At 46.6% G+C, this 24,332-nt stretch overlaps 2 gene segments (V, D, J or C); both read right to left on the bottom strand.

Moving 5' to 3' along the window:
* LOC112628814 overlaps window positions 1–9,143 on the bottom strand; it is a 69,465-nt gene extending 60,322 nt beyond the window's left edge. Inside the window, 2 exon segments of the C gene segment in view lie at window positions 8,644–8,963; window positions 9,047–9,143. Coding sequence covers window positions 8,644–8,963; window positions 9,047–9,095 — 369 coding nt within the window.
* Window positions 1–24,332, bottom strand: part of LOC112628818 — a 1,133,279-nt gene that overhangs the window by 146,144 nt on the left and 962,803 nt on the right. Inside the window, 1 exon segment of the C gene segment in view lies at window positions 11,995–12,000. Within this exon segment, the coding sequence occupies window positions 11,995–12,000 (6 nt within the window).

Genomic DNA, 24,332 nt, shown 5'->3' on the forward strand with positions numbered 1-24,332 from the left:
TTGTAATGATAATCAGCCAATTTAAGGAGGTTTTTCAGTTGAAGAATTTCTTATTCTTCTTCTTCTTATTATACTTTAAGTTCTAGGGTACATGTGCATAACGTGCAGGTTTGTTACATATGTATACTTGTGCCATGTTGGTGTGCTGCACCCATCAACTCGTCATTTACATCAGGTATAACTCCCAATGCAATCCCTCCCCCCTCCCCCCTCCCCATGATAGGCCCCGGTGTATGATGTTCCCCTTCCTGAGTCCAAGTGATCTCATTGTTCAGTTCCCACCTATGAGTGAGAACATGTGGTGTTTGGTTTTCTGTTCTTGAGATAGTTTGCTGAGAATGATGGTTTCCAGCTGCATCCACGTCCCTACAAAGGACACAAACTCATCCTTTTTTATGGCTGCATAGTATTCCATGGTGTATATGTGCCACATTTTCTTAATCCACTCTGTCACTGATGGACATTTGGGTTGATTCCAAGTCTTTGCTATTGTGAATAGTGCCACAGTAAACATACGTGTGCATGTGTCTTTATAGCAGCATGATTTATAATCCTTTGGGTATATACCCAGTAATGGGATGGCTGGGTCATATGGTACTTCTAGTTCTAAATCCTTGAGGAATCTCCATTCTGTTTTCCATAATGGTTGAACTAGTTTACAGTCCCACCAACAGTGTAAAAGTGTTCCTATTTCTTCACATCCTCTCCAGCACCTGTCGTTTCCTGACTTTTTAATGATTGCCATTCTAACTGGTGTGAGATGGTATCTCATTGTGGTTTTGATTTGCATTTCTCTGATGGCCAGTGATGATGAGCATTTTTTCATGTGTCTGTTGGCTGTATGAATGTCTTCTTTTGAGAAGTGTCTGTTCATATCCTTTGCCCACTTTTTGATGGGGTGGTTTGTTTTTTTCTTGTAAATTTGTTTGAGTTCTTTGTAGGTTCTGGATATTAGCCCTTTGTCAGATGAGTAGATTGCAAAAATTTTCTCCCATTCTGTAGGTTGCCTGTTCACTCTAATGGTAGTTTCTTTTGCTGTGCAGAAGCTCTTTAGTTTAATTAGATTCCATTTGTCAATTTTGGCTTTTGTTGCCGTTGCTTTTGGTGTTTTAGACATGAAGTCCTTGCCAATGCCTATGTCCTGAATGGTATTACCTAGGTTTTCTTCTAGGGTTTTTATGGTATTAGGTCTAACATTTAAGTCTCTAATTCATCTTGAATTAATTTTCGTATAAGGAGTAAGGAAAGGATCCAGTTTCAGCTTTCTACTTATGGCTAGCCAGTTTTCCCAGCACCATTTATTAAATAGGGAATCCTTTCCCCATTTCTTGTTTTTCTGAGGTTTGTCAAAGATCAGATGGCTGTAGATGTGTGGTATTATTTCTGAGGACTCTGTTCTGTTCCATTGGTCTATATCTCTGTTTTGGTACCAGTACCATGCTGTTTTGGTTACTGTAGCCTTGTAGTATAGTTTGAAGTCAGGTAGCGTGATGCCTCCCGCTTTGTTCTTTTGACTTAGGATTGTCTTGGCAATGCGGGCTCTTTTTTAGTTCCATATGAACTTTAAAGCCGTTTTTTCCAATTCTGTGAAGAAACTCATTGGTAGCTTGATGGGGATGGCATTGAATCTATAAATTACCTTGGGCAGTATGGCCAGTTTCACGATATTGTTTCTTCCTATTCATGAGCATGGTATGTTCTTCCATTTGTTTGTGTCCTCTTTTATTTCACTGAGCAGTGGTTTGTAGTTCTCCTTGAAGAGGTCCTTTACATCCCTTGTAAATTGGATTCCTAGGTATTTTATTCTCTTTGAAGCAATTGTGAATGGAAGTTCATTCATGATTTGGCTCTGTGTTTGTCTGTTATTGGTGTATAAGAATGCTTGTGATTTTTGCACATTAATTTTGTATCCTGAGACTTTGCTGAAGTTTTTTATCAGCCTAAGGAGATTTTGGGCTGAGACAATGGGGTTTTCTAAATATACAATCATGTCATCTGCAAACATGGACAATTTGACTTCTTCTTTTCCTAACTGAATACCCTTTATTTCTTTCTCTTGCCTGATTGCCCTAGCCAGAACTTCCAACACTATGTTGAATAGGAGTGGTGAGAGGGGGCATCCCTGTCTTGTGCCAGTTTTCAAAGGGAATTTTTCCAGTTTTTGCCCATTCAGTATGATATTGGCTGTGGGTTTGTCATAAATAGCTCTTATTATTTTGAGATACGTTCCATCAATACCAAATTTATTGAGAGTTTTTAGCATGAAGGGCTGTTGAATTTTGTCAAAGGCCTTTTCTGCATCTATTGAGATAATCATGTGGTTTTTGTCTTTGGTTCTGTTTATATGCTGGATTACGTTTATTGATTTGCGTATGTTGAACCAGCCTTGCATCCCAGGGATGAAGCCCACTTGATCATGGTGGATAAGCTTTTTGATGTGCTGCTGGATCTGGTTTGCCAGTATTTTATTGAGGATTTTTGCATCAATGTTCATCAGGGATATTGATCTAAAATTCTCTTTTTTTTTGTTGTATCTCTGTCAGGCTTTGGTATCAGGATGATGTTGGCCTCATAAAATGAGTTAGGGAGGATTCCCTCTTTTTCTATTGTTTGGAATAGTTTCAGAAGGAATGGTACCAACTCCTCCTTGTACCTCTGGTAGAATTCAGCTGTGAATCCCTCTGGTCCTGGACTTTTTTTCGTTGGTAGGCTATTAATTATTGCCTCAATTTCAGAGCCTGCTATTGGTCTATTCAGGAATTCCGCTTCTTCCTGGTTTAGTCTTGGGAGAGTATAAGTGTCCAGGAAATTATCCATTTCTTCTAGATTTTCTAGTTTATTTGCGTAGAGGTGTTTATAGTATTCTCTGATGGTAGTTTGTATTTCTGTGGGATCGGTGGTGATATCCCCTTTATCATTTTTTATTGTGTCTATTTGATTCTTCTCTCTTTTCTTCTTTATTAGTCTTGCTAGTGGTCTATCAATTTTGTTGATCTTTTCAAAAAACCAACTCCTGGATTCATTGATTTTTTGGAGGATTTTTTGTGTCTCTATCTCCTTCAGTTCTGCTCTGATCTTAGTTATTTCTTGCCTTCTGCTAGCTTTTGAATGTGTTTGCTCTTGCTTCTCTAGTTCTTTTAATTGTGATGTTAGAGTGTCAATTTTAGATCTTTCCAGCTTTCTCCTGTGGGCATTTAGTGCTATAAATTTCCCTCTACACACTGCTTTAAATGTGCCCCAGAAATTCTGGTATGTTGTATCTTTGTCCTCATTGGTTTCAAATAATATCTTTATTTCTGCCTTCATTTCGTTATGTACCCAGTAGTCATTCAGGAGCAGGTTATTCAGTTTCCATGTAGTTGAGTGGTTTTGATTGAGTTTCTTAGTCCTGAGTTCTAGTTTGATTGCACTGTGGTCTGAGAGAGAGTTTGTTATAATTTCTGTTCTTGTACATTTGCTGAGGAGTGCTTTACTTCCAATTATGTGGTCAATTTTGGAATAAGTGTGATGTGGTGCTGAGTAGAATGTATATTATGTTGATTTGGGGTGGAGAGTTCTGTAGATGTCTATTAGGTCTGCTTGCTGCAGAGATGAGTTCAATTCCTGGATATCCTTGTTAACTTTCTGCCTCGTTGAACTGTCTAATGTTGACAGTGGGGTGTTGAAGTCTCCCATTATTATTGTATGGGAGTCTAAGTCTCTTTGTAAGTCTCTAAGGACTTGCTTTATGAATCTGGGTGCTCCTGTATTGGGTGCATATATATTTAGGATAGTTAGCTCTTCTTGTTGAATTGATCCCTTTACCATTATGTAATGGCCTTGTTTGTCTCTTTTGATCTTTGATGGTTTAAAGTCTGTTTTATCAGAGACTAGTATTGCAACCCCTGCTTTTTTTTGTTCTCCATTTGCTTGGTAGATCTTCCTCCATCCCTTTATTTTGAGTCTATGTATGTCCCTGCATGTGAGATGGGTCTCCTGAATACAGCAAACTGATAGGTCTTGACTCTTTATCCAGTTTGCCAGTCTATGTCTTTTAATTGGAGCATTTAGTCCATTTATATTTAAGGTTAATATTGTTATGTGTGAACTTGATCCTGCCATTATGATATTAACTGGTTATTTTGCTCATTAGTTGATGCAGTTTCTTCCTAGCCTCGATGGTCTTTACATTTTGGCATGTTTTTGCAATGGCTGGTACTGGTTGTTCTTTTCCATGTTTAGTGCTTCCTTCAGGGTCTCTTGTAAGGCAGGCCTGGTGGTGACAAAATCTCTAAGCATTTGCTTATCTGTAAAGGATTTTATTTCTCCTTCACTTATGAAACTTAGTTTGGCTGGATATGAAATTCTGGGTTTAAAATTCTTTTCTTTAAGAATGTTGAATATTGGTCCCCACTCTCTTCTGACTTGTAGAGTTTCTGCTGAGAGATCTGCTGTTAGTCTGATGGGCTTCCCTTTGTGGGTAACCCGACCTTTCTCTCTGTCTGCCCTTAAGATATTTTCCTTCATTTCAACTTTGGTGAATCTGACAATTATGTATCTTGGAGTTGCTCTTCTCGAGGAGTATCTTTGTGGTGTTCTCTGTATTTCCTCAATTTGAATGTTGGCCTGCCCTACTAGGTTGGGGAAGTTCTCCTGGATAATATCCTGAAGAGTGTTTTCCAACTTGGTTCCATTTTCCCCCTCACTTTCAGGCACCCCAATCAGATGTAGATTTGGTCTTTTTACATAATCCCATACTTCTTGCAGGCTTTGTTCATTTCTTTTTCTTCTTTTTTCTTTAGGTTTCTCTTCTTGCTTCATTTCATTCATTTGATCCTCAATCGCTGATACTCTTTCTTCCAGTTGATCGAGTCGGTTACTGGAGCTTGTGCATTTGTCACGTATTTCTCGTGTCATGGTTTTCATCTCTGTCAATTCGTTTATGGCCTTCTCTGCATTAATTATTCTAGTTATCAATTCTTCCACTCTTTTTTCAAGATTTTTAGTTTCTTTGCACTGGGTACATAATTCCTCCTTTAGCTCTGAGAAGTTTGATGGACTGAAGCCTTCTTCTCTCATCTCGTCAAAGTCATTCTCCGTCCAGCTTTGATCCGTTGCTGGCGATGAGCTGCGTTCTTTTGCAGGGGGCGATGTGCTCTTATTTTTTGAATTTCCAGCTTTTCTGCCCGCTTTTTCCCCATCTTTGTGGTTTTATCTGCCTCTGGTCTTTGATGATGGTGACGTACTGATGGGGTTTTAGTGTGGGTGTCCTTCCTGTTTGTTAGTTTTCCTTCTAACAGTCAGGACCCTCAGCTGTAGGTCTGTTGGAGATTGCTTGAGGTCCACTCCAGACCCTGTTTGCCTGGGTATCAGCAGCAGAGGTTGCAGAAGATAGAATATTGCTGAACAGCGAGTGTACCTGTCTGATTCTTGCTTTGGAAGCTTCCTCTCAGGGGTGTACTCCACTGCGTGAGGTGTGGAGTGTTGGTCTGCCCCTAGTGGGGGATGTCTCCCAGTTAGGCTACTCAGGGGTCAGGGACCCACTTGAGCAGGCAGTCTGTCTGTTCTCAGATTTCAACCTCCGTGTTGGGAGATCCACTGCTCTCTTGAAAGCTGTCAGACAGAGTCGTTTGCGTCTGCAGAGGTTTCAGCTGCTTTTTTATTGTTGTTGTTGTTGTTTAGCTGTGCCCTGTCCCCAGAGGTGGAGTCTACAGAGACAGGCAGGACTCCTTGAGCTGCTGTGAGCTCCACCCCATTCAAGCTTCCCAGCCACTCGGTTTATCTACTTAAGCCTCAGCAATGGCGGGCACCCCTCCCCCAGCCTCGCTGCTGCCTTGTGGTTAGATCGCAGACTGCTGTGCTAGCAATGAGGGAGTCTCTGTGGGCGTGGGACCCTCCCGGCCAGGTGTGGGATATAATCTCCTGGTGTGCCCGTTTGCTAAGATCCTTGGTAGAGCGCAGTATTGGGGTGGGAGTTACCCGATTTTCCAGGTGTTGTGTGTCTCAGTTCCCCTGGCTAGGAAAAGGGATTCCCTTCCCCCTTGCACTTCCCAGGTGAGGCGATGCCTCGCCCCAGTTGCAGAATTTCTAGAGAGGTGTCCTCTGCTGAAATCTCAGTATTCACTACTTCTTAAAAACCCATGCATGGATGGAGAATGACATCAGCAAGATGGATGAACTTAGAAAAGCCTGGTGTTCACCCCCACCCTCCCCACAAGAAAGGAACAAGGGAAAGAAGAAATAGCTAAGGTTCGACTAGAGTGTTGAAGGGAGACTGACGGAGTGCAGCAGAGGTGTGGAAACACACCTGTGGTGATCCGAATGCAGCATGGAGGCACTTGGCCTTTGCAGCCTTGTCTTCCCCACCCTGATGGGATTGCCCTGGACACAGGAGGGACTTCCCATGTAGAGAAAAGGTAAGCAGATTTCCCACCAGCACCACTGCCACTGCAAACATCTACAGCCCTTACAACAGGAGAATTCCACAGTCTTTGCAAGCCCTCAGCCAAGTTTGGGAGCTGCCAGGAATGATCCAAGATTAGGAGCACAAGGTGCATACTCCCCGCCCCCATTCATCCACTGTGAGCCAAGCTGCTGCAGCCCAGTGCCGTCTTGAGACCGAAGCCACCTCTGGAGTGCATCCTGCCCTGAGGCCAGTAGCCACTGCCCCTTTCTAGCACTGGGGCTCCATCTTCATGATGCCCATATCTGGGTGGTTGAATGCCACAACCCTGGCTGTGCAGAGCCTAGGCTGAGGATTGGCAGTGACTCTGGCCCTGCACAGCAAAAATCCCAACCCCTGCTGCTGCACATCCAGCTGGAGGAAAAGCCAGCCAGTCCTGCCCAGGGTGAATCCACCATTGATTTGGTCAACCTGCTGAGTGCCCTCCCCTGAGCAGGAGAGGCCCCTGAACCACTGAGCCCCTGACACTAGCTCCAGGCTGGCAGAATGGATATGTGCCCACATTTGGGGCCTCAGAAGTAGCCTTGTGGCATCCAGTCAAATTCCCACAGATACGCCGCTGACCTGCCCAAAGGCTCTACACCTGCAATTAGGCCTGAGAAACGGCATCATGGGCCTCCCCTGGCAGACACTCCTATAAGCCAGCAAGCAGCTGTGCCCCCATGACTCAGGCCTGAGAAACAACCCTGTGCCACCCCAGCCCCCCAGCAGACACACACCCAGGCCAGCTGAGGAAGCCATGTGGCCATGTCCTGGGTCTGAGAAAGAGCCCATGGGGTGGCCCCAGGAGACACATGCCCAGGCCAGTTGAGCAGCCATGCACTTGTGTCCCAAACCTGAGAAACAGCCCTGTGGATTGCCCTCAGAAGCCACAGCCCCAGGCCAGCCAAAGAGACTTGTGCTTGGGTCCTGGGCATCAGAAACAGCCCCATGTCCCCAACCCTAGTGAGCCTGGCACCAAGTTGGTCAATCCACCATGTGCATGCATGTGCCCCTGACCTCAGAAACAGCCTGGTGGGTCCACTTCTAGCAACGTTGCACTACCACTGCCACAAACCTCTCAGCTTAGGCCACTGAGACACTTGCAAATGTCACTAATGTGGACTGCAGCTGAAGAAACTACATGGAGACTACACTACTGCATCGACCTAGAACTAAAGCCAATGCACCCCACCAAACTGACACCCTGAGACCCATCTGTACTAGCAAGTCTTTTCCTACAAAACCTACTCCATTAAATCGGAAGGGATGACTGGTCTACCAGATGTGTAGAAATCAACGTAGGAACACATAAAACATGAAAAGGCAAGGAAACATGACACCTGAAAAAGACAACAGTAATTCTCCAGTAGCAGACCCCAATCCTAAGGAAATATACAGAAAGTCAGAAAAATAATTCAAAATGATAGTCTTAAAGAAACTCGGCGAGACACAATAGTGTACCGATAGAAAATTCAATGAAATTGGGAAAACAATTTATGATTTGAATGAGGAATTCAACCAAGAAATAAGTGTCATAAAAAAGAACCAACAGAAATTCCAGAGTTGAAGAATTCAATGAATGAAATTAAAAGTACAACTGAGAACCTCAAGGTTAGAGTAGGCCAAGCAAAAGAGAGTTTCTGAAGTTGAAGACAGATCTTATGAAATAATTCAGGCAGATGAATAAAAAGAAAAAAAGAGTAAAAAGGAATGAAGAAAATCCCCAGGATTTACGGGGACAATTAAGTGAACAAATATTTGCATTATGGGTATTCCAAAAGAGAAGGGAAATGGTGTAGAAAACACATTTAATGAAATAATAGCTGAAAACTTTCTGTCTTTGGAGAGATATGGGCATCCAGATCCAGGAGGCTCAAAGAACCTGAAATAGAACCTTTTTGAGGCACACTGTCAAAAGTCCAATTGTCAAAAGTCAAAGAGAAAGAATTCCAAAAACAGCAAGAGAAAAGCATTAAGTCACATATAAGGGAATCTGCATTAGACTAAGAACAGATTTCAAAAATATGAAAAAGGGTTTTCTATGATCTCTGTTGCTGAGCCGAAAAAACAATGTAAGACACGGCAAGAAGTTCCATTTTTGCTTAACTCCACACCTGCTCCTGGTCTGGGCCCTGGGCTGGTAGTGCTGGGTGCCCTCTGGGGTCCTGAGCCTCCCTGCAGGGAGGTTTGTGTCTGGGCTCACACTCACCTCCCCTCACTGTGTCTCTTGCACAGTAATACACGGCCGTGTCCTCGGGGGTCACAGAGTTCAGCTGCAGGGAGAACTGGTTCTTGGATGTGTCTGGGTTGATGGTTATTCGATTTTGCACAGATTGTGCATAATCATTATACCACTTGGACCTGTAGTATGTCCTTCCCAGCCACTCAAGGCCTCTCGATGGCGACTGCCTGATCCAGTTCCAAGTAGCACTGTTGCTAGAGACACTGTCCCCGGAGATGGCACAGGTGAGTGACAGGGTCTGTGAGGGCTTCACCAGTCCTGGACCTGACTCCTGCAGCTGCACCTGTGACAGGACACCTGGAGACGAAAGGAAACAGCAAAGTTAAACACCCCTCACTCTGTGAATGCTGCTGTGAATACGGCATCGCCCTGACACTGACCCCATGGGAGGCCCAGCACGGGGAGGATGATGAGGAAGGAGACAGACATTGTCTGGAGCTCTGCTGACTGCCCTGGTTAGCCGGAATTCAGCAGGCTCTGCAGTTCTGCAGCGGGGGAGGCTGCATTTAAACAGGAAACCACACCCCGGCATTTGCTTGTGTGCACCACCTGCCGATATAAGGCCCCGGGATGGAGATGGTCCATTGAAGAGCAGGAGCCCTCACGTCTACAACTGGGTTTCCCTAAAGCCATTTTCTTCAGCAGATTGGACCCAAAAGAGGAGTTCAGAGGCAGGACCCCCGGGTGTGATGACTCTGGAATTCCAGCATTTGGCATCTTACACCAACCAAAGTCTATATACCCTTTTTAATGGATTAGATCCCCTTCATTTATTCACCATTCATTCACTGATGCAACAAACCCTGAGGGCCGATGATACTCTGCTCCACCCCCAGGCATGAGGAGGCATCCCTAAGACAGATGCACCATCCCTGTGCTCCTGGGGCCAGGTGCCAGGTCCCTAGAGAAAGAAGGCTCCACACCCACACCACCCCAGGCAGTCCCACTGCTTTGGGAGTGAAGGGCAGCAGGTCAGCATCCTGGTCCTGGAAAAGCCTGCAGTGGAAGGGAGACGGATTTTGCTTCCATGTGGTGGGACAGGATGGAGCTGAGTGCAGGGAGCTGTGAGCTTCTAAAGGGAGGTCCACAGAGCACAATGGACAAGGGCAGCTCATCCCAAACCCCCAGGGTGGTGGAAACGCCCCAGGATGGGGTTGGATGGGTGAGTAGGAGCTCTTTTTTTTTTTTTTTAATAGCCTCAATCATGAATCTGCAGGAGTGAGGGCTAATGACAGGTGACCGTGGCGCACACAGCGTCTAGGAGGGGCCTGTTTCTGTCCGGTGACACTTTCTCCATATGTGGCCCTGAAGTGTAACACCCTAGTTCCTGTGGTTCTCGGGGTCTGCAGTTCTACCCTCTACTCCTCAGTGCTCACTTGTGTCACCCACAGATATTGCATCTGGGGTGTGGGAACAGGGGTGCCACCACTTCTCACCATATCCAAGGGCCACGCAGGCTGGCTGATTTGTGGGGGTTTGTGGTTCCAGGGCATGGTAGGTCAGCTGCTTTCCAGAGGACCATGAGTGGCTGTCTCCTGGGCATGGAGCTCACTGCACAGTCAGGGCAGAGGGCTCAGAGTACGCTGGGGAAAGGCAGCTCCCAGGGCATTCCTGGTGACTGGCTGGGACTGTGAACGTGGAAACCCTGCACTGTGTGAGGAGAGGGCAAGGCAGTGAGTGTGGCTGCCTCCCAGCAATGTGGGGCTGTGCCTCTGCAAGGGGTCGAACCTGTGTCCTCCTGTCGATGGTAGACCCATTGTCCTCATCCCCACCTCCACAGGCCTTTTCCTGACTCACTGTAGGGTCTGACTATGACCCTGATAGACAAAGACTTTCCCACCTGCATTCTCAGTCTACAGCCCATCCTGAGCCCAGGGCAAGGTCCAGGCTTGCACAGGAAGGAGGCACTGATGGGCACGGGGTGGACTGTCGCCACAGCGGGCTGCCCAGGGCTGCCAGGTGAATTAGCAGACTCCTAGCTCTCAGATGCAAGGCCAGTTTCCTCTCAGGAACCTACCCTCATTTCCTTGGTAGCCCATTTCATGCACTGGGCTCTGAAGAGTTCTGGTGCAGGATGAGGAGGTGGGACTGAGGTCTGGACAGACAGAGGGGTGTGTCCCATGGGGCCCACATCGTGGGGCTTAGGAATGATGATGTGCCCAGGAGAGGGAATAGCCTCCACCCCTCATTCTTGACAGGGCCTGTGGTGTGGCTTTGGAAATTGGATAAGAATAGTGGCCGCAGTTGCTGGGGCTATAAGAACGGTCACAGTTGAGCTGCGGCCACAGTCCCCGTGAGAGTGTCCTCTCCAAGGCATTCTACAGCTACTCACACCACCCACTCAGTGTCTCCAGGTCCTGGAACTACCCGGAAAGCCTACCTCAAGTTGAAAGGTAAAAGCAAAACTGTCTCTGTTCAGAGATTACATGGTTGTAGACACAGAAAATCTTAAAGAATCTGAAAAAAAAAAAAAAATTCCCCAAAACAAAAACAGAGACTGCTCAAACTAAGAATTTGAGCATATAAGCACCAAACAATTGGAAAATTAATTTTGAAAGGAAAAAACTTGTGAAGACATAAAAAGCAATCAGGATATACCTTAGAAGAAATATCAAACGATGTGGAGATCTTTACACTGAAAATTGGAAAACATTGCTCAGAGGCTGTGAGCGCATGAAGAGATACACACAAACTGGATGCATGGATCGGAAAACTCAGTGTGATTAAGATGCCAGTTTTCCCTAAATCAAATCTATAGTTTAATCCAAATCAAAATCCTGTTCAACCCAGCAATTCCATTACTGGAATTTCTCCAGAGTATATAAGTACATGTGCTCCAATGATACAATGAATGCTTAGTAATCATGAGCAAGTACTTTAAATGTCTTATAACATCTTTCACACAAAAGTTGTTGCATGTCTATTAGCTAATAATTCTTACGTCTCGTCCAGACCATGTAGCGTGAGCAAAGGGATTTTTGACCTTCAGAAGTACCCATTCTAACTTGAGGACTTCACACAAATGGGAAATGGTCATATGGATTTCACGGTGGTGGTGGGGAGCTTTTGCACCAGAAAATCATTCTGTAGAGAAGATTCTGTTATCTTAGTAAAATCACACCATTTTATTTTGCAGATTGGAATTACCACCTGATAAAGGGTTACTAAAGGGTTACTGATGTGGGAAGTTTTCCTACTTTATTATCCTTTAGGTTCCTATGTGATATGGTTTGGCTCTGTGTCCCCACCCCAATCTCATCTCGAATTGTAATTCCCATGTATCGAGGGAGAGTCCAGGTCGGGGGTGATTACAGGCGTCTGCCACCACGCCCAACTAATTTTTGTATTTTTAGTAGAGACAGGTTTTGCCGTGTTGGCCAGGCTGGTCTCAAATCCTGACCTCAAGTGATCCACCTGCCTCGGCCTCTCACAGTGCTGGGATTACAGGTGTGAGCCATTGCACCCGGGCTCCAGGCTACACTTTAAGCATTTCTTGGGTTCAGTTCACAGCAGCCTTTAGTCCTGAATTAATGTGGCACCGCTACTCACGAGATTACTTCGGAAGATTGCTTGAAGCTTTATATATCTCAAGATCTTTTCACCCTGGCTGGGAGCAACACAAACAATGCTTTCCTTGTGTAGACTCTGTAGTTTTGGGTCCACAGGTTTCTGGTGATTTCCCCGTGATGTTGAGTAGTTTCCTTTCATGCAGGCATAGGTCAGTTATCAGCCCCAAACTTCAGGGATCCCCCTGTCTGCTGCAAGTCTCCAGCTGCTCTTCCCCGCGCCCCCTGCCCATCCTGGCTGCACAGCAGCCTGCTCCCTAGTGCTCCTCCCCACAGGCCGCTGCTGCCTTGAACTCTGCTCTCCGTGCGCTCAGCTCACCGAGCCTTTCCCTGGGTCCTGGCAGCTGCTTTCAGGCAATAGCAGGATTCGTTAGTTTGTTTTTCTTTTCTCAGGGGTTACCATCCTGTGATGCTTGTTTCCAAATGTCTGAAAACTACTTTTTAAAAACATTTCCACCTCAGTGTTCTGTTTGTTTAAGGAATGTGGGTAAGCGCATTTTACCCACATAGCTTGAACCGGCATTAAAATTTTTTCTTAGAACCTGTTAAAGACAAAGTGTCAAACTGATCACAAACCCAACTGCAGGACAGTTACACCGAGATTCTTTTTGTGTTAGGTTACAGCCTGGACCTCTGTTGCTGCGGCCGAGGCCCTCTTGCCAGGGCCACAACAGCAGGTCCCGGTTACTGAGCGGGGACTTCCCACGTGCCGCCTTACAATTGCAGTGTTTCTACAAGCAGAGGCCCAAGGAAGCAGGAAGCACTCCTCAATATTTAAATTAGTTAGCAAGAGGCAAGGAATGACTTTCTCTACATGGTGATTTAAAAAAACAACAACAACTCTGGCCGGGCGCGGTGGCTCAAGCCTGTAATCCCAGCACTTTGGGAGGCCGAGGCGGGNTGGCCGGGCGCGGTGGCTCAAGCCTGTAATCCCAGCACTTTGGGAGGCCGAGGCGGGCGGATCACGAGGTCAGGAGATCGAGACCATCCTGGATAACACGGTGAAACCCCGTCTCTACTAAAAATACAAAAAACTAGCCGGGCGAGGTGGCGCCGCCTGTGGTCCCAGCTACTCGGGAGGCTGAGGCAGGAGAATGGCGGGAACCCGGGGGCGGAGCTTGCAGTGAGCCGAGATCGCGCCGCTGCACTCCAGCCTGGGCGACAGAGCGAGACTCCTTCTCAAAAAATAAATAAATAAATAAACAAAAAAGCAACAGCTCCGAAGGTGAGAGGTGCAGTTTGCTCAGGGAAAATAAAACCGATGACCTGACTCAACGCGGACTCAAGCCCCCGCTTCTGGGGCCGCTCTGTGGTCTGGAGCGCCGCCTGGTGGTCCTGTGCTTCCCTGCAGGGAGGTTTGTGTCTGGGCTCACACTGGGATCCCCATTCTGTGCCTCCCACGGGAATATGTGGCCGTGCCCTTGGCCATCACGGAACTCAACTGCAGAGATAACTGGGCCTTGGATGTGTCTCTGCAGATGGAGAGCTGGCCTGGAAGGGTGGGCTGAAGTGTGTGCTGCGCCTGGAGCTGAGGTGCCCCAGCGCCTTCCCAGAGTGCTGCTGGGTTCAGGCCCAGAGGTCCGTGAGGACCTCACCAGCCCTGGGCATGGCTCTAGTAGCTGTACCTGGTGCAGGACGCTCAGGGACAAGAAGCAAAGAGATGAGTCACAAACAGACATCATAGCCCAAAGCCCCAGTTCTGAAATCTCTCAGTCACATGGAGGTACAGCCGTCAGGCAGAGGATGACACACAGAAATCTCATGTTCTCCTCAACAAGGGGCACGACTTTCCCACTGGCCTCTCCAGGACAGAACAAGAAAAACTAACAGGCTGTCTCTAGGCTGAGGTTGCATTTCACTGGGTCTCTGGGATGGAAATGTGTCTTGCGTCTTCAGGAGTCTGCAGGGCAGCCACTGCTGTGACTCAGGTAGAAACTTCTCTCCCCTCATGTCCAGGGCCCTCGTTATCCCTGCCACAGTGGAATCAGACTGGGCACCGCTTTAGGGAGAAAAGGAGGACATGGAGTGAGGGCTGGGTAGTGGAGACCATTGAAGGGAATCCAAACTCTCCAGGGGAAGAGAGGCCTCCGGGAACGCTTGGCATTGTTTACTTCACTTTGCAGGAGTAGGAAGGAGCTGAGAGTCTAGGGAGAGCCTCAGACACACAACCCTAATTTGGCATATACGGGAGCAATCTCATCAGCCCAGGAGAAGGGGTGGCTCCTTGTGCCTCTGCAGACAAGTGGCAGGGACTGGGAGGGCATTATCCCTGCCCAGCAGGTGGTGCTGCCTCCTTGTTCCCTGCCTGGCACAGCCTCAGGTGCAGCTGCTGGCTTTCCCAGGGTCTGTGGAGAGGGTCTTCTTGGTACTTCCTTAACGTCAAATAAAGTGAACGCCTTCTCAGTGCACATCTTAATTCATCATTGCAAAGGCCAAGACACACACACACACACACACACATCTATATTTTTTTCTGACAAGAGCTAGAGACAATTGATAAGTGCGTCGTCTGACTACAGTTCACCTTAAGGAAGAGAAAACTATTAAGAAATGTCTTAAGTGTAAATTGTGCCTAATTATGAGTAAATTAGTAGCAGAAGTAAAAAATAATAACTACAGTCAACTTACACGCTTTAAGAGAATACTCTGTGAAACAATGACATGTTATTAAAAATGGGACACTTAATTGGTTATGTGTGGTGATGGTCAATGAGCAGATCGCGTTCTTGCTGGAGAAGTCGCAGCATCCCCACAGGTGGACTTCCTGCCGCAATCTTGCGTGTCTCACACTTTTGTCCAAAGCATGTCAGAGAGGAGCTCAGTGCGGACGGGAACCTGACCCCTGCCACCCGAGGGATGCATGAGCTTCCATATAAGCAGAAGAAGATGGAAACTTCAGCACCTTCAACAGAAGAGGCTTTCTGCTTTGGGGACCCAAACAGTTCCATCTGTGGTGGAGATGTAGCCTCATTCCTACATCAACGTCAACAAGCCATTGGACACAACAACATTTAGGAGTAGTCGACCCCGCCTTCTCCAGTGTGGCCTGCACAGCCCAGGCTGCAGGGTGGGAGAGGTTGATTCTGGAGAAAAGTCATTCCTGCCCCCCGGTACACTCTCCTCCCCAACTGCGTCACACAGGGAACAATGTGATGATGGCATCACGATGTTGAAGCACACACTGAGCCCTGTAATCAATTAAAGGGGTTTCCCATCCACCCATCCACACACACACCCACCCATCCATTCACCCATCCATCCATCCATCACTTATCCATGCATCCATCCACCCACCCAGCCATCCATTCATCCAGCCATCCCCCAATCCACCCACCCACCCACACATCCAACCATCCATCCACTAATTTATGCATCTGTCCACCCATCCACCCATCTGTTAGCAGCAGCGAATCCGTAGAGGTCTGCAGCAACTTAATTGCCGCCTCCTTGGAAGAAAGAATTTGGCCGAGGGACATACAGAAGAGTGAGAGACCCAGACAAGTTTTAGAGCAGGAGTAAACGTTTATTAAAAAGTTTTAGAGTGGGAATGAAAGGAAGTAAAGTACACTTGGAAGAGGCCTAAGTGGGTGACTTGAGAGATCTAAGTGCTCTGTCCAGCCCTTGAATTGGGGTTTTACACATTGGCATAGTTCTGGGATTTGTATTTCTTCTCCCTTGATTCTTCCCTTGGGGTGGGCTGTCCACATGTACAGTGGCCTGCCAGCACTTGGGAGGGGCTGCATACGCAGTGGGTTTACTGAAGTTGTGCACATGCTCATTTGAGGTGTTTTTCTCTTATTAGTAGAGTGTTCCTAGAGGAAGATCATATATCAGTTAAACTCTGCCATTTTGCCTCTTAGTGCCTATGCTTGACGCCACTCACCCAACTCCCAAGAACTTATTGGGAAGCTGCTGATTACCAGTTTCAGGTGTTCTCTATCTATTGGGAGACTGCCTTTTCTTGGTGCTGGCTGAGCTCAATTATTATTATTATTATTATTAATACTATTATTATTATTATTACTTGAGACAGAGCTTTGCTCTGTCACCAGGCTGGAGTGCAGTGGCGCAATCTTGGCTCACTGCAACCTCTGCCTCCCAGGTTCAAGCAATTCTCCTGCCTCAGCCTCCCGAGTAGCTGGAACTACAGATGCATGCCACCCCACCCAGCTAATTTTTGTATTTTTAGTAGAGACAGGGTTTCACCATGTTGGCCAGGATGGTCTTGATCTCTTGACCTTGTGATCCACCAGCCTCAGCCTCCCAAAGTGCTGGGGTTACAGGCGTGAGCCACCGTGCCCGGCTGAGACCAATTATTATTTTAGAGAGGCAGTTTAACAACCACTTGACTATCAGCTTATGCTTGCCTAACTACCCACTCTAATACATCCATCCCTTCACCTACCCATTCATCCATCCATCCGTCCATCCATCCATTCACCCATCCACTCACTTATCTATCCATGTACTCATCCATGCATGTTGCCACCCACCTACCCACCCATCCATCCACTCACCCACCCATCCACCCGCCCACACATCCATCAACCTACCCATCCATCCATACATGCATCCATCTATCTTTTCACTCTTCCATCCACGTATCTACTCAGTCATCCATCCATCCATCCATCCATCCACCCACCCATCCACTAATCCATGGTTGGGTCCATCTGTGTGTGCTGCCAACAAGCAAGGATAAGTTCCATGTGACAAGTCTGAACTTGGTGTTGGAATCATGGGAGGGGCAAGGTGCAACAGGCTGGCTTCCTCACCACTGTTAACACTGTGGGGAGAAGGCTGATGGCAAACTCACTGACACGTTAAGTTTCCTAAAAGAGGAGGGGGAGTGTCATGCTAGAGAGTAATGGAAGCTCCCGCTGTTGACACAGAGGTAATAAAGGCCTGTCTGATGAGCTAAGACCTGCAGGAGCAGAAACAGTCAGCCATGTGAAAACAGGGCAGGAAAGGGGCCTATGGCAGAAGAGCAGCTGCTGAAAGTTCCCTTAGGTTGGGCAAAGCTGCTATGTTTTGAGGAACTGAGAACAGTCCAAGGGCAAGCTGCCGCCCTGTATTTCTCCTCTTACCCTGTGTGTCTGTCTGTGTTCCATAGTGATTGTGCAAACTCTAAATACATTGATGACTCACCACTGCCTTTATGTTAGAATAAACAAAGCAGACTTGCGTCTCTCATTTCTGTCTCTATCTCTCTCTCCATCTCCCTTCATCTGGCCCATCTCTTTGTATATCTTTTTGTCTTATTATTTCAACAAAAGTTCTTAGGGTCCATCTACTGTGCTGGAAACTTTCTTCTCACCAACCATTATAAGCTGAAGAATGTTTTCTCCACCTTATTACAAAATGTTATAGCTAATTCTCTTACTGCAAAATACTCTTTAATATGGGTGCCCTGTTTTAGAATTTAAAATTAGTATCAATTGCCATTTTTTCACAATTATAATTCGTGTTTTACAAATGAGTTTTGTAACAGGGCAGGGCATTAATGAATTAAATTACTCTGTAATAGGAATGAGAAATTTTATTTTAATATTTTTGAGACAGCGTCTCACTGTCACTCAGCCTGGAGTGCAGTGATGTGATCTCAGCTCACTGCAACCTACACCTCTTGGGTTCAAACGATTATCCTGCCTCAGCCTCACAAGTATCTCAGGCAACAGGTGCACACCACCACGCCCAGCTAATTTTTGTGTTTTTGGTAGAGACAGGGTTTCATCATGTTGGCCAGACTGGTTTTGAACTCCTGACCTCAGGTGATCCACCTGCCTCGGCCTCCCAAAGTGCTGGGATACAGGCGTGAGCCACCGTGCCCGGCCAAGAAATTTTATTTTTAATGGACCCTCTTAGATAGTTCTTAATAATGGCTGTATCAAAATACATGCAATTATCCATGTGGAAGTAGCTTCTTTCCTACAAACTTAAGAATATTTCAAATCATCTTCTCTCTAATCTTTTGAATTACATGAGTGAGAAACAGATGATAAGTATTTCATGTTATTTTCCGAGACATCACTATAAGCATCAAGTAACTAGTCACACGTGTGCCAGCGATTTCTCTTCATACTCATGGGGGTTTTCTGTTTCTAGAAGTTGCCCATTTTTTGATCTCCTCTTTGCTTTTTCCTTCTTGTAAATATTGGACTTCTTAATTATTTTCTAATGCTGTGGATCCTCCTAGGGAAGGATTCTCTACAGTACTACATGTGTTAGAATGTTGGGTGAAAAATTATACATGTTTTAAATAATGAATGAGCCTGAAAAAAAGAGCTGGATGTTGACAGGTGCTTGGAATAGACACAATTAAATAGTGCATTTGAACTGAGAATGAAACCTGAATGCCCCTCGCAGTTCTGAGGTAGGTTTAACATACACAGGACAGGAGCAGCCTTGTGTGACTTGTGAGACTGGAGCTGAGCTTTCTGCTTGAGTAGAGAGGTTTTTTCTTAAAAAAAAAAAATAATAATTAGTTTCTTTTTTGATTGACACATACAAATGGCCTGTATTTATTTTGTGCAGCATAATGTTTTGAAACTTGTCTACACAGGGGAGTGGCTCCACTGAGCTAATTAACATCTGTTTCACTCACATACTCCCCATACGGCTAGAAAGGTTCCAAGCTGGCTTCAGCCATGATGCCAGGTGAGAAACATTCTCTCATGAAGAGCAGCCCTGGACATGGTAGAAGAGCAAACCCCAAACCCCCGCTGTTCACAGAGTGGTCCTAGGGTCTTACCCACCATCTGGAGCTGCGACGCTGAGCTGGGAAATCGCCGTCGTGGAGTGCCACTGGCAGCACATGGGTCCCAGCAGCCAGGAGCAAGGCGCCATCCACAGGTGCCTGCTCCCGGGGGACCGCAGTTCCTGTGATGAGGTCTCACACATAGAAACCATGTGATGAGCAAGGAAAAAGCATGTCACGGCATTCTGAAGGCCCCAAAGAGGGAGATAAACCTGTAGAGACAACAGCTACTTCAGTTGCTTTCTGATTTTTCTAAAATTATAAAATCGATCAATAAAAGCTAGAGAAGAATGAATAATTCAAGAACAGATTTTAAGAAAGGAGAACTTTCTGATGTGTGAAAGAATCCAATATGCATTATCCTAATTGTAGGCCTTGAGCTCTCAATGAAAGAATGACCTCACACTTGACACTCAGAAGGGGATAAATAATGTTGGATAGATTGCCAAAGTGCTCTAGGAAGAAAATAATCCATCTTTCATTTTACAATACCACTCTTTCTACAACGATAGTGAAAACAAATTCCAGATACAAATGGCAGGAGAGTGGAGCATACAGTTTTTGCTGAAGCTGCTGCTGCTGAGTGTGCTTTACATGCAAGATCTCGGCTGTGCAGTGTGTGGCCAGTGGGGAGCAGTGCTTGTGGGTGGCTGAATAACCCACCCCCAGATGTTTACATTCGAACTCCCAGAACGTGTGGATTTGTGACCTCGTATGGCACAAGGAACTTTGTAGATGTGATTACGTTGGTCTGGAGAGGGGAGAATGCGACCCCACGTTATCTGGGTGGGTACGATTAATCACAAGGGTGCTTATAAGTGGAAGCAGGAGAGCCCGAGTCAGAGGAAGGGTGATGTGACGAGGGACACAGAGATGAGAGGACGGCCTTTGAAGATGGAAGAAGGGGGTGCAGAACAAGGAATATGGGTTCTAGAATCAGGAAAAGGGGTGAAAACAGAATCTCCCTCCTAGGGTTTGGAAGGAACCAGCTCTGCCAACATTTTGCCTTTAGACTAATAAAACGGCAGGAGAAGCCTGGCATGGTGGCTCGAGCCTGTAATCCCAGCACTTTGGGAAGCTGAGGCGGGTGGATCACGAGGTCAGGGGATCGAGACTATCCTGGCTAACACAGTGAAACCCTGTATCTACTAAAAATACAAAAAATTAGCCGGGCGTGGTGGCGGCGCCTGTGTAGTCCCAGCTACTCGGGAGGCTGAGGCAGGAGAATGGCATGAACCCGGGAGGCAGAGCTTGCAGTGAGCCGAGATCACACCACTGCACTCCAGCCTGGGCGACAAAGCGAGACTCCATCTCAAAACAAAGAAACAAACAAACAAAACACCACAGGACCACCAAGAAACAGTTCTTTCTCACATAGAACACAGTTGGTTTGCTCACATGACATGTGTAGGTTTGAGAGTTAAAGGAGACTGCAAGGTCTCTGGCTGAGACCGGGCAGGAATCAGGTGGAGCAAGAAGGTGGGTGGGCAGGACCTGATTTTCAGGCGTATAAATGTGAGGCTCTGATGAGATTTCCAGGTGGAGACAGAAGGAGGAGTTGTGTGTTCAGGTCTAGAGTGGAGCTGATAGGTTGATCTGAGCCTGAGAAAGGAAGGCATCCTCTAGGGATTGAAAGTAGGACAAAGTGAAGAGTGGATGACTGTTAACAACTAAGTGGGAGATTTCTGGGGGCGTCCGCTCACAGAGCCAGCAATGGCTTATGGTTCGGGTTTGTAACCCCAGTCACTGAAAGGGTCCTCCCAGCCTCTCTCTGCATATGTCCCTGGGGCTGAGTGCCTGGTTGGGTGGTCACTTACCATTCCCTAAGAGGCCCTAAGCCCCTCCTGCAGCCCAGCGCCTCCTGGACCCTCTTGAGGGGAAGTTTGTGTTTGTGTTTGGTCATGGAGCCTGGCTGCAGAGAAAACAAGTTTGCTTTTTTGTTTTTTTTTAAGAAAGGATCTCACTCTGCCATCCATGCTGGAGTGAGGTGGTGCCGTCAGAGCTCACTGCAGTCTCAACCTCCTGGCCTCAAGCCACCCTCCCACCTTGGCCTCCCAAAGTGTTGCGCCTACAGGTGTGTGCCACGGTACCCAGTCAAAAAAGCGTTCTTGGCTGGGCACTGTGGCTCACGCCTGTAATCCTAGCACCTTGGGAGGTCAAGGTGGGTGGATCAGTTGAGCCCAGGAGTTTGAGACCAGTCTGGGCAACAGAGTGTTACATGACCATTTAGTTTATGCAAATGTGGGGCTGGTTAAACGGTCTATGTGAGGCTGTCGCCTTGTCTTTGCATCTGTCACTGAGGCCAGAAGTCGGCAGGGCAGACAGTTGGGAAGGAAAGTCAGTGGGCTAGCTGGGGTGGACAGAGGCAGCCACAGGGATGGGCTGGGACACACGAAGGCAGGCGAAACCATGTTGTCTCTCACACCCTTTCAAGGGTCTAGAGGGAGTCCTTTAACTGATTATCTTCCAATATATGTAATTATCAGGCTGGAGGTGGTGATACTGGAGTTCATAGCCTGACTGGAAGCTGGAAAAAGCTTCTACAACTTTATGGTGATTAGTTTTTTTAGCTTTAATAAGCTCCAGAAATAAGACTAAGTCAGAGACTTGATTTAGGATTTTGATTTTTGAGAACATTTGTTATAGATACTAAAAGGCTCAAAATATTTGATCAAAACAGAATCACAGGCCATTGTAAAATGATAGTTACGAATTTAACCAAAGTGGTAATTCAAAAGACTTTGGAGGTGAGTCAAGATGGCTGACTAGATGCAGCCAGGAGGAACTTCTGCCACGGAGGGAGTGAGACATTGGGAAGACTGGTGCTTTCCAAGCAGATCTTTGAAGGGAAGGCATTGAGAGTGGATTGAGAGTGGATGGGGAAGGACACAGATGCTGGGCTGAAGGTGGAGGAAGGTGGAGAGGATAGGTGTGTGCGAGTGTGTCCTGCTGTAGAACGGTGTCCTGTCCAGGCTCGGGGCCACGTGGTGCCCTGAGCTGCAGGGACAGGTTCCCACCACTCACTGCCCTGAAGTGGAATAAGTGGGTGAAACTTATCTTACTTGTTTTACTAATCTTCCTGAGAGTGTGTACAGCTGACATTTATTGCAATACTTAATAGTAGAAGTGCTTTGGTTTTTATGTAGAAGTGTACTGATGCATTGTGACGGAAATAAACCAGAGGAAGTTAACCTTGTTGCTATCAATCCCCCTGTGGTAAAATTTGGTTTCTTTACACATCGTCTCACTTAATGCCAAATTTCCAAGAACCTGTAGCCCATGTTGTGCAGGCTTACTGCATAATGCCTTTGTCACAACTAATGGACCAATATTGATACATTAAAATTAATCCACGCCTCGATTTTATTCAGAGGTCTTTGGTGATGCTCACGTCCCATCCCTGTCCTGAGCCCCATCCAGCTCTCCACATGACATGAGTTCTTCACGTCTCCTTAGCTTCCTCTGGGCCGTGACACTTTACCATACTTTCCTTGTTTTCGGTGACAGTTTTGAGACCTATTGTTCTTGTATTTAGTAGAATGTTCTACAATTTGGGTTTGTCTGATGTTGTTCTCTTGCTTACAAGTGTGCTGTGGGTTTTGGAAGGTGGTAAAGAGATAAAGGGTCCTTTTCCTTGTAGCATATCAAGGGCACCTGATGTCACGGGACATCACTGTTGGCCTTGACACTGATGATGAGCATAATGAGAGCCAGTGGTCCATGGCTCGCAGAAACTCTATCACAGCGTGAGCAGGAGCAGGAATTCAAGCAAATGTGTGCTGTGGTTTCACCTGGTTTCTATGTGGGGACTGGCATGTGGGAGCAACTTTAAATGTAAAGGCATAAGGAGGGAAGGGGAGGTTCTGGTGTCTGGGGCTCTTCATGGCAGGAGGGTGCTGGCTGTGCCCTGTGGGGAACTTGATGTTCTCTGTGGGATCCTCCATCACCACATCTGGTTTCCTTTTCCTCCACGCCAGGAAATGTGTGATGGAGCTGGCCCGGAAGCTGAATGTGGCCCAGGATCAAGGGAGGCTTTGAGAAGAGAGTCAATGCCCTAACAACAGGAATATTTGTTGACTTCTCAAATCCTGCCAAATGCTCAGGGCCTTCTAAATTGTTGGTTACCCATTCCAACCCATCCCCATTCTTCATTAAGTTATGTTCAAATTATTGAATATCTGCAAGTTTTAAGGCACCAGCTAAATGTAATAATCATACTTATTTCAGACAAAGCTGCGTACAATGCAATGTTTCTTGTAAACCAGAACAGCTTTGCTGGTTCAATTAACTTGGGAGAGCATTTCTTTACCTGAAATAGCTTCATAAGTACATTTTCTCAAGTGTTGGTGTGGATTTGGATATACTCATGTCAGCCAATCATGCAGTTTGATTTGGAACAAGGTACGCATTTCTGTTTAGATGGTAATCCTTCCAGCATTGTGGACTTAGCCAGAGGCCTCCTAGTCTTGCTACTCACTTGAGCACACCTGACTGCAAGAATGCTCTCTCCTTGAGGAATAACACTGAGGAGTGCAAACACCCCTCAGGACTACACACAGAGACAGCCAGTGGAAGCTCCTGGGCTAGCTGAAGTGTGGTTCTCTGATAAACGAGTCATCATGTACAGAATCACCTATCCTGGAAGTGCCCATTTCATGCTCTCTAGCTCACCCACACTGAATTTTAGATCATAGAAAAAATGGTTTCCGCTACTTTAATAGTGAGAAAACACTTGATTCTTGGCAATAGAACTGCACAGTGAATGGATTTGAGAAGAGGAAACTTACCCATGGGTGGAGGGAAGCTCTCTGCTCTAGAGAGTAGGGCCCTGTAAATAGTCGACCTGGGAGCTTCCTCCTGCAGCCCCTGGCCCCGGCCCCTGTGTTGTTGCTGATGTAAGTAGTGGGGTGGAGAGCATAGTCCAGCTCCAGCCCGCCTCATTGAGCCACTCTTAGGATGTGACCTCAGCCTTCTGACCTCCAGGCTGAAAGGACATACACTGGAGATCAAAGCAGCAACGTTGTGTGTGAGCCTGACAACAGGAATCCAGTGCTGCTCAGTGTTATGATCACTGTCACAGTGACATCACCCCAGGACCCAGGAAGGCCCCATGGAGCCTCATCTCTGATCTTACTAGGGACACCGGCTCTCATTATGCTCCAGACAGGTCACCCCTGTGGGATGGGGACAGGTTCCACCTCAGACCAGTGTCCTCACCACTACATGACTTCCGCCATGATTGTGAGGCCTCCCCAGCCTTGTGGAACCGTAAGTCCTTTAAACCTCTTTTTCTTCCCAGTCTCGGGTATGTCTTTGTCAGCAGTGTGAAAATGGACTAATACA

This window comes from Theropithecus gelada, chromosome 7b (assembly GCF_003255815.1).
Source record: "Theropithecus gelada isolate Dixy chromosome 7b, Tgel_1.0, whole genome shotgun sequence".
Classification (NCBI taxonomy): domain Eukaryota; kingdom Metazoa; phylum Chordata; class Mammalia; order Primates; family Cercopithecidae; genus Theropithecus; species Theropithecus gelada.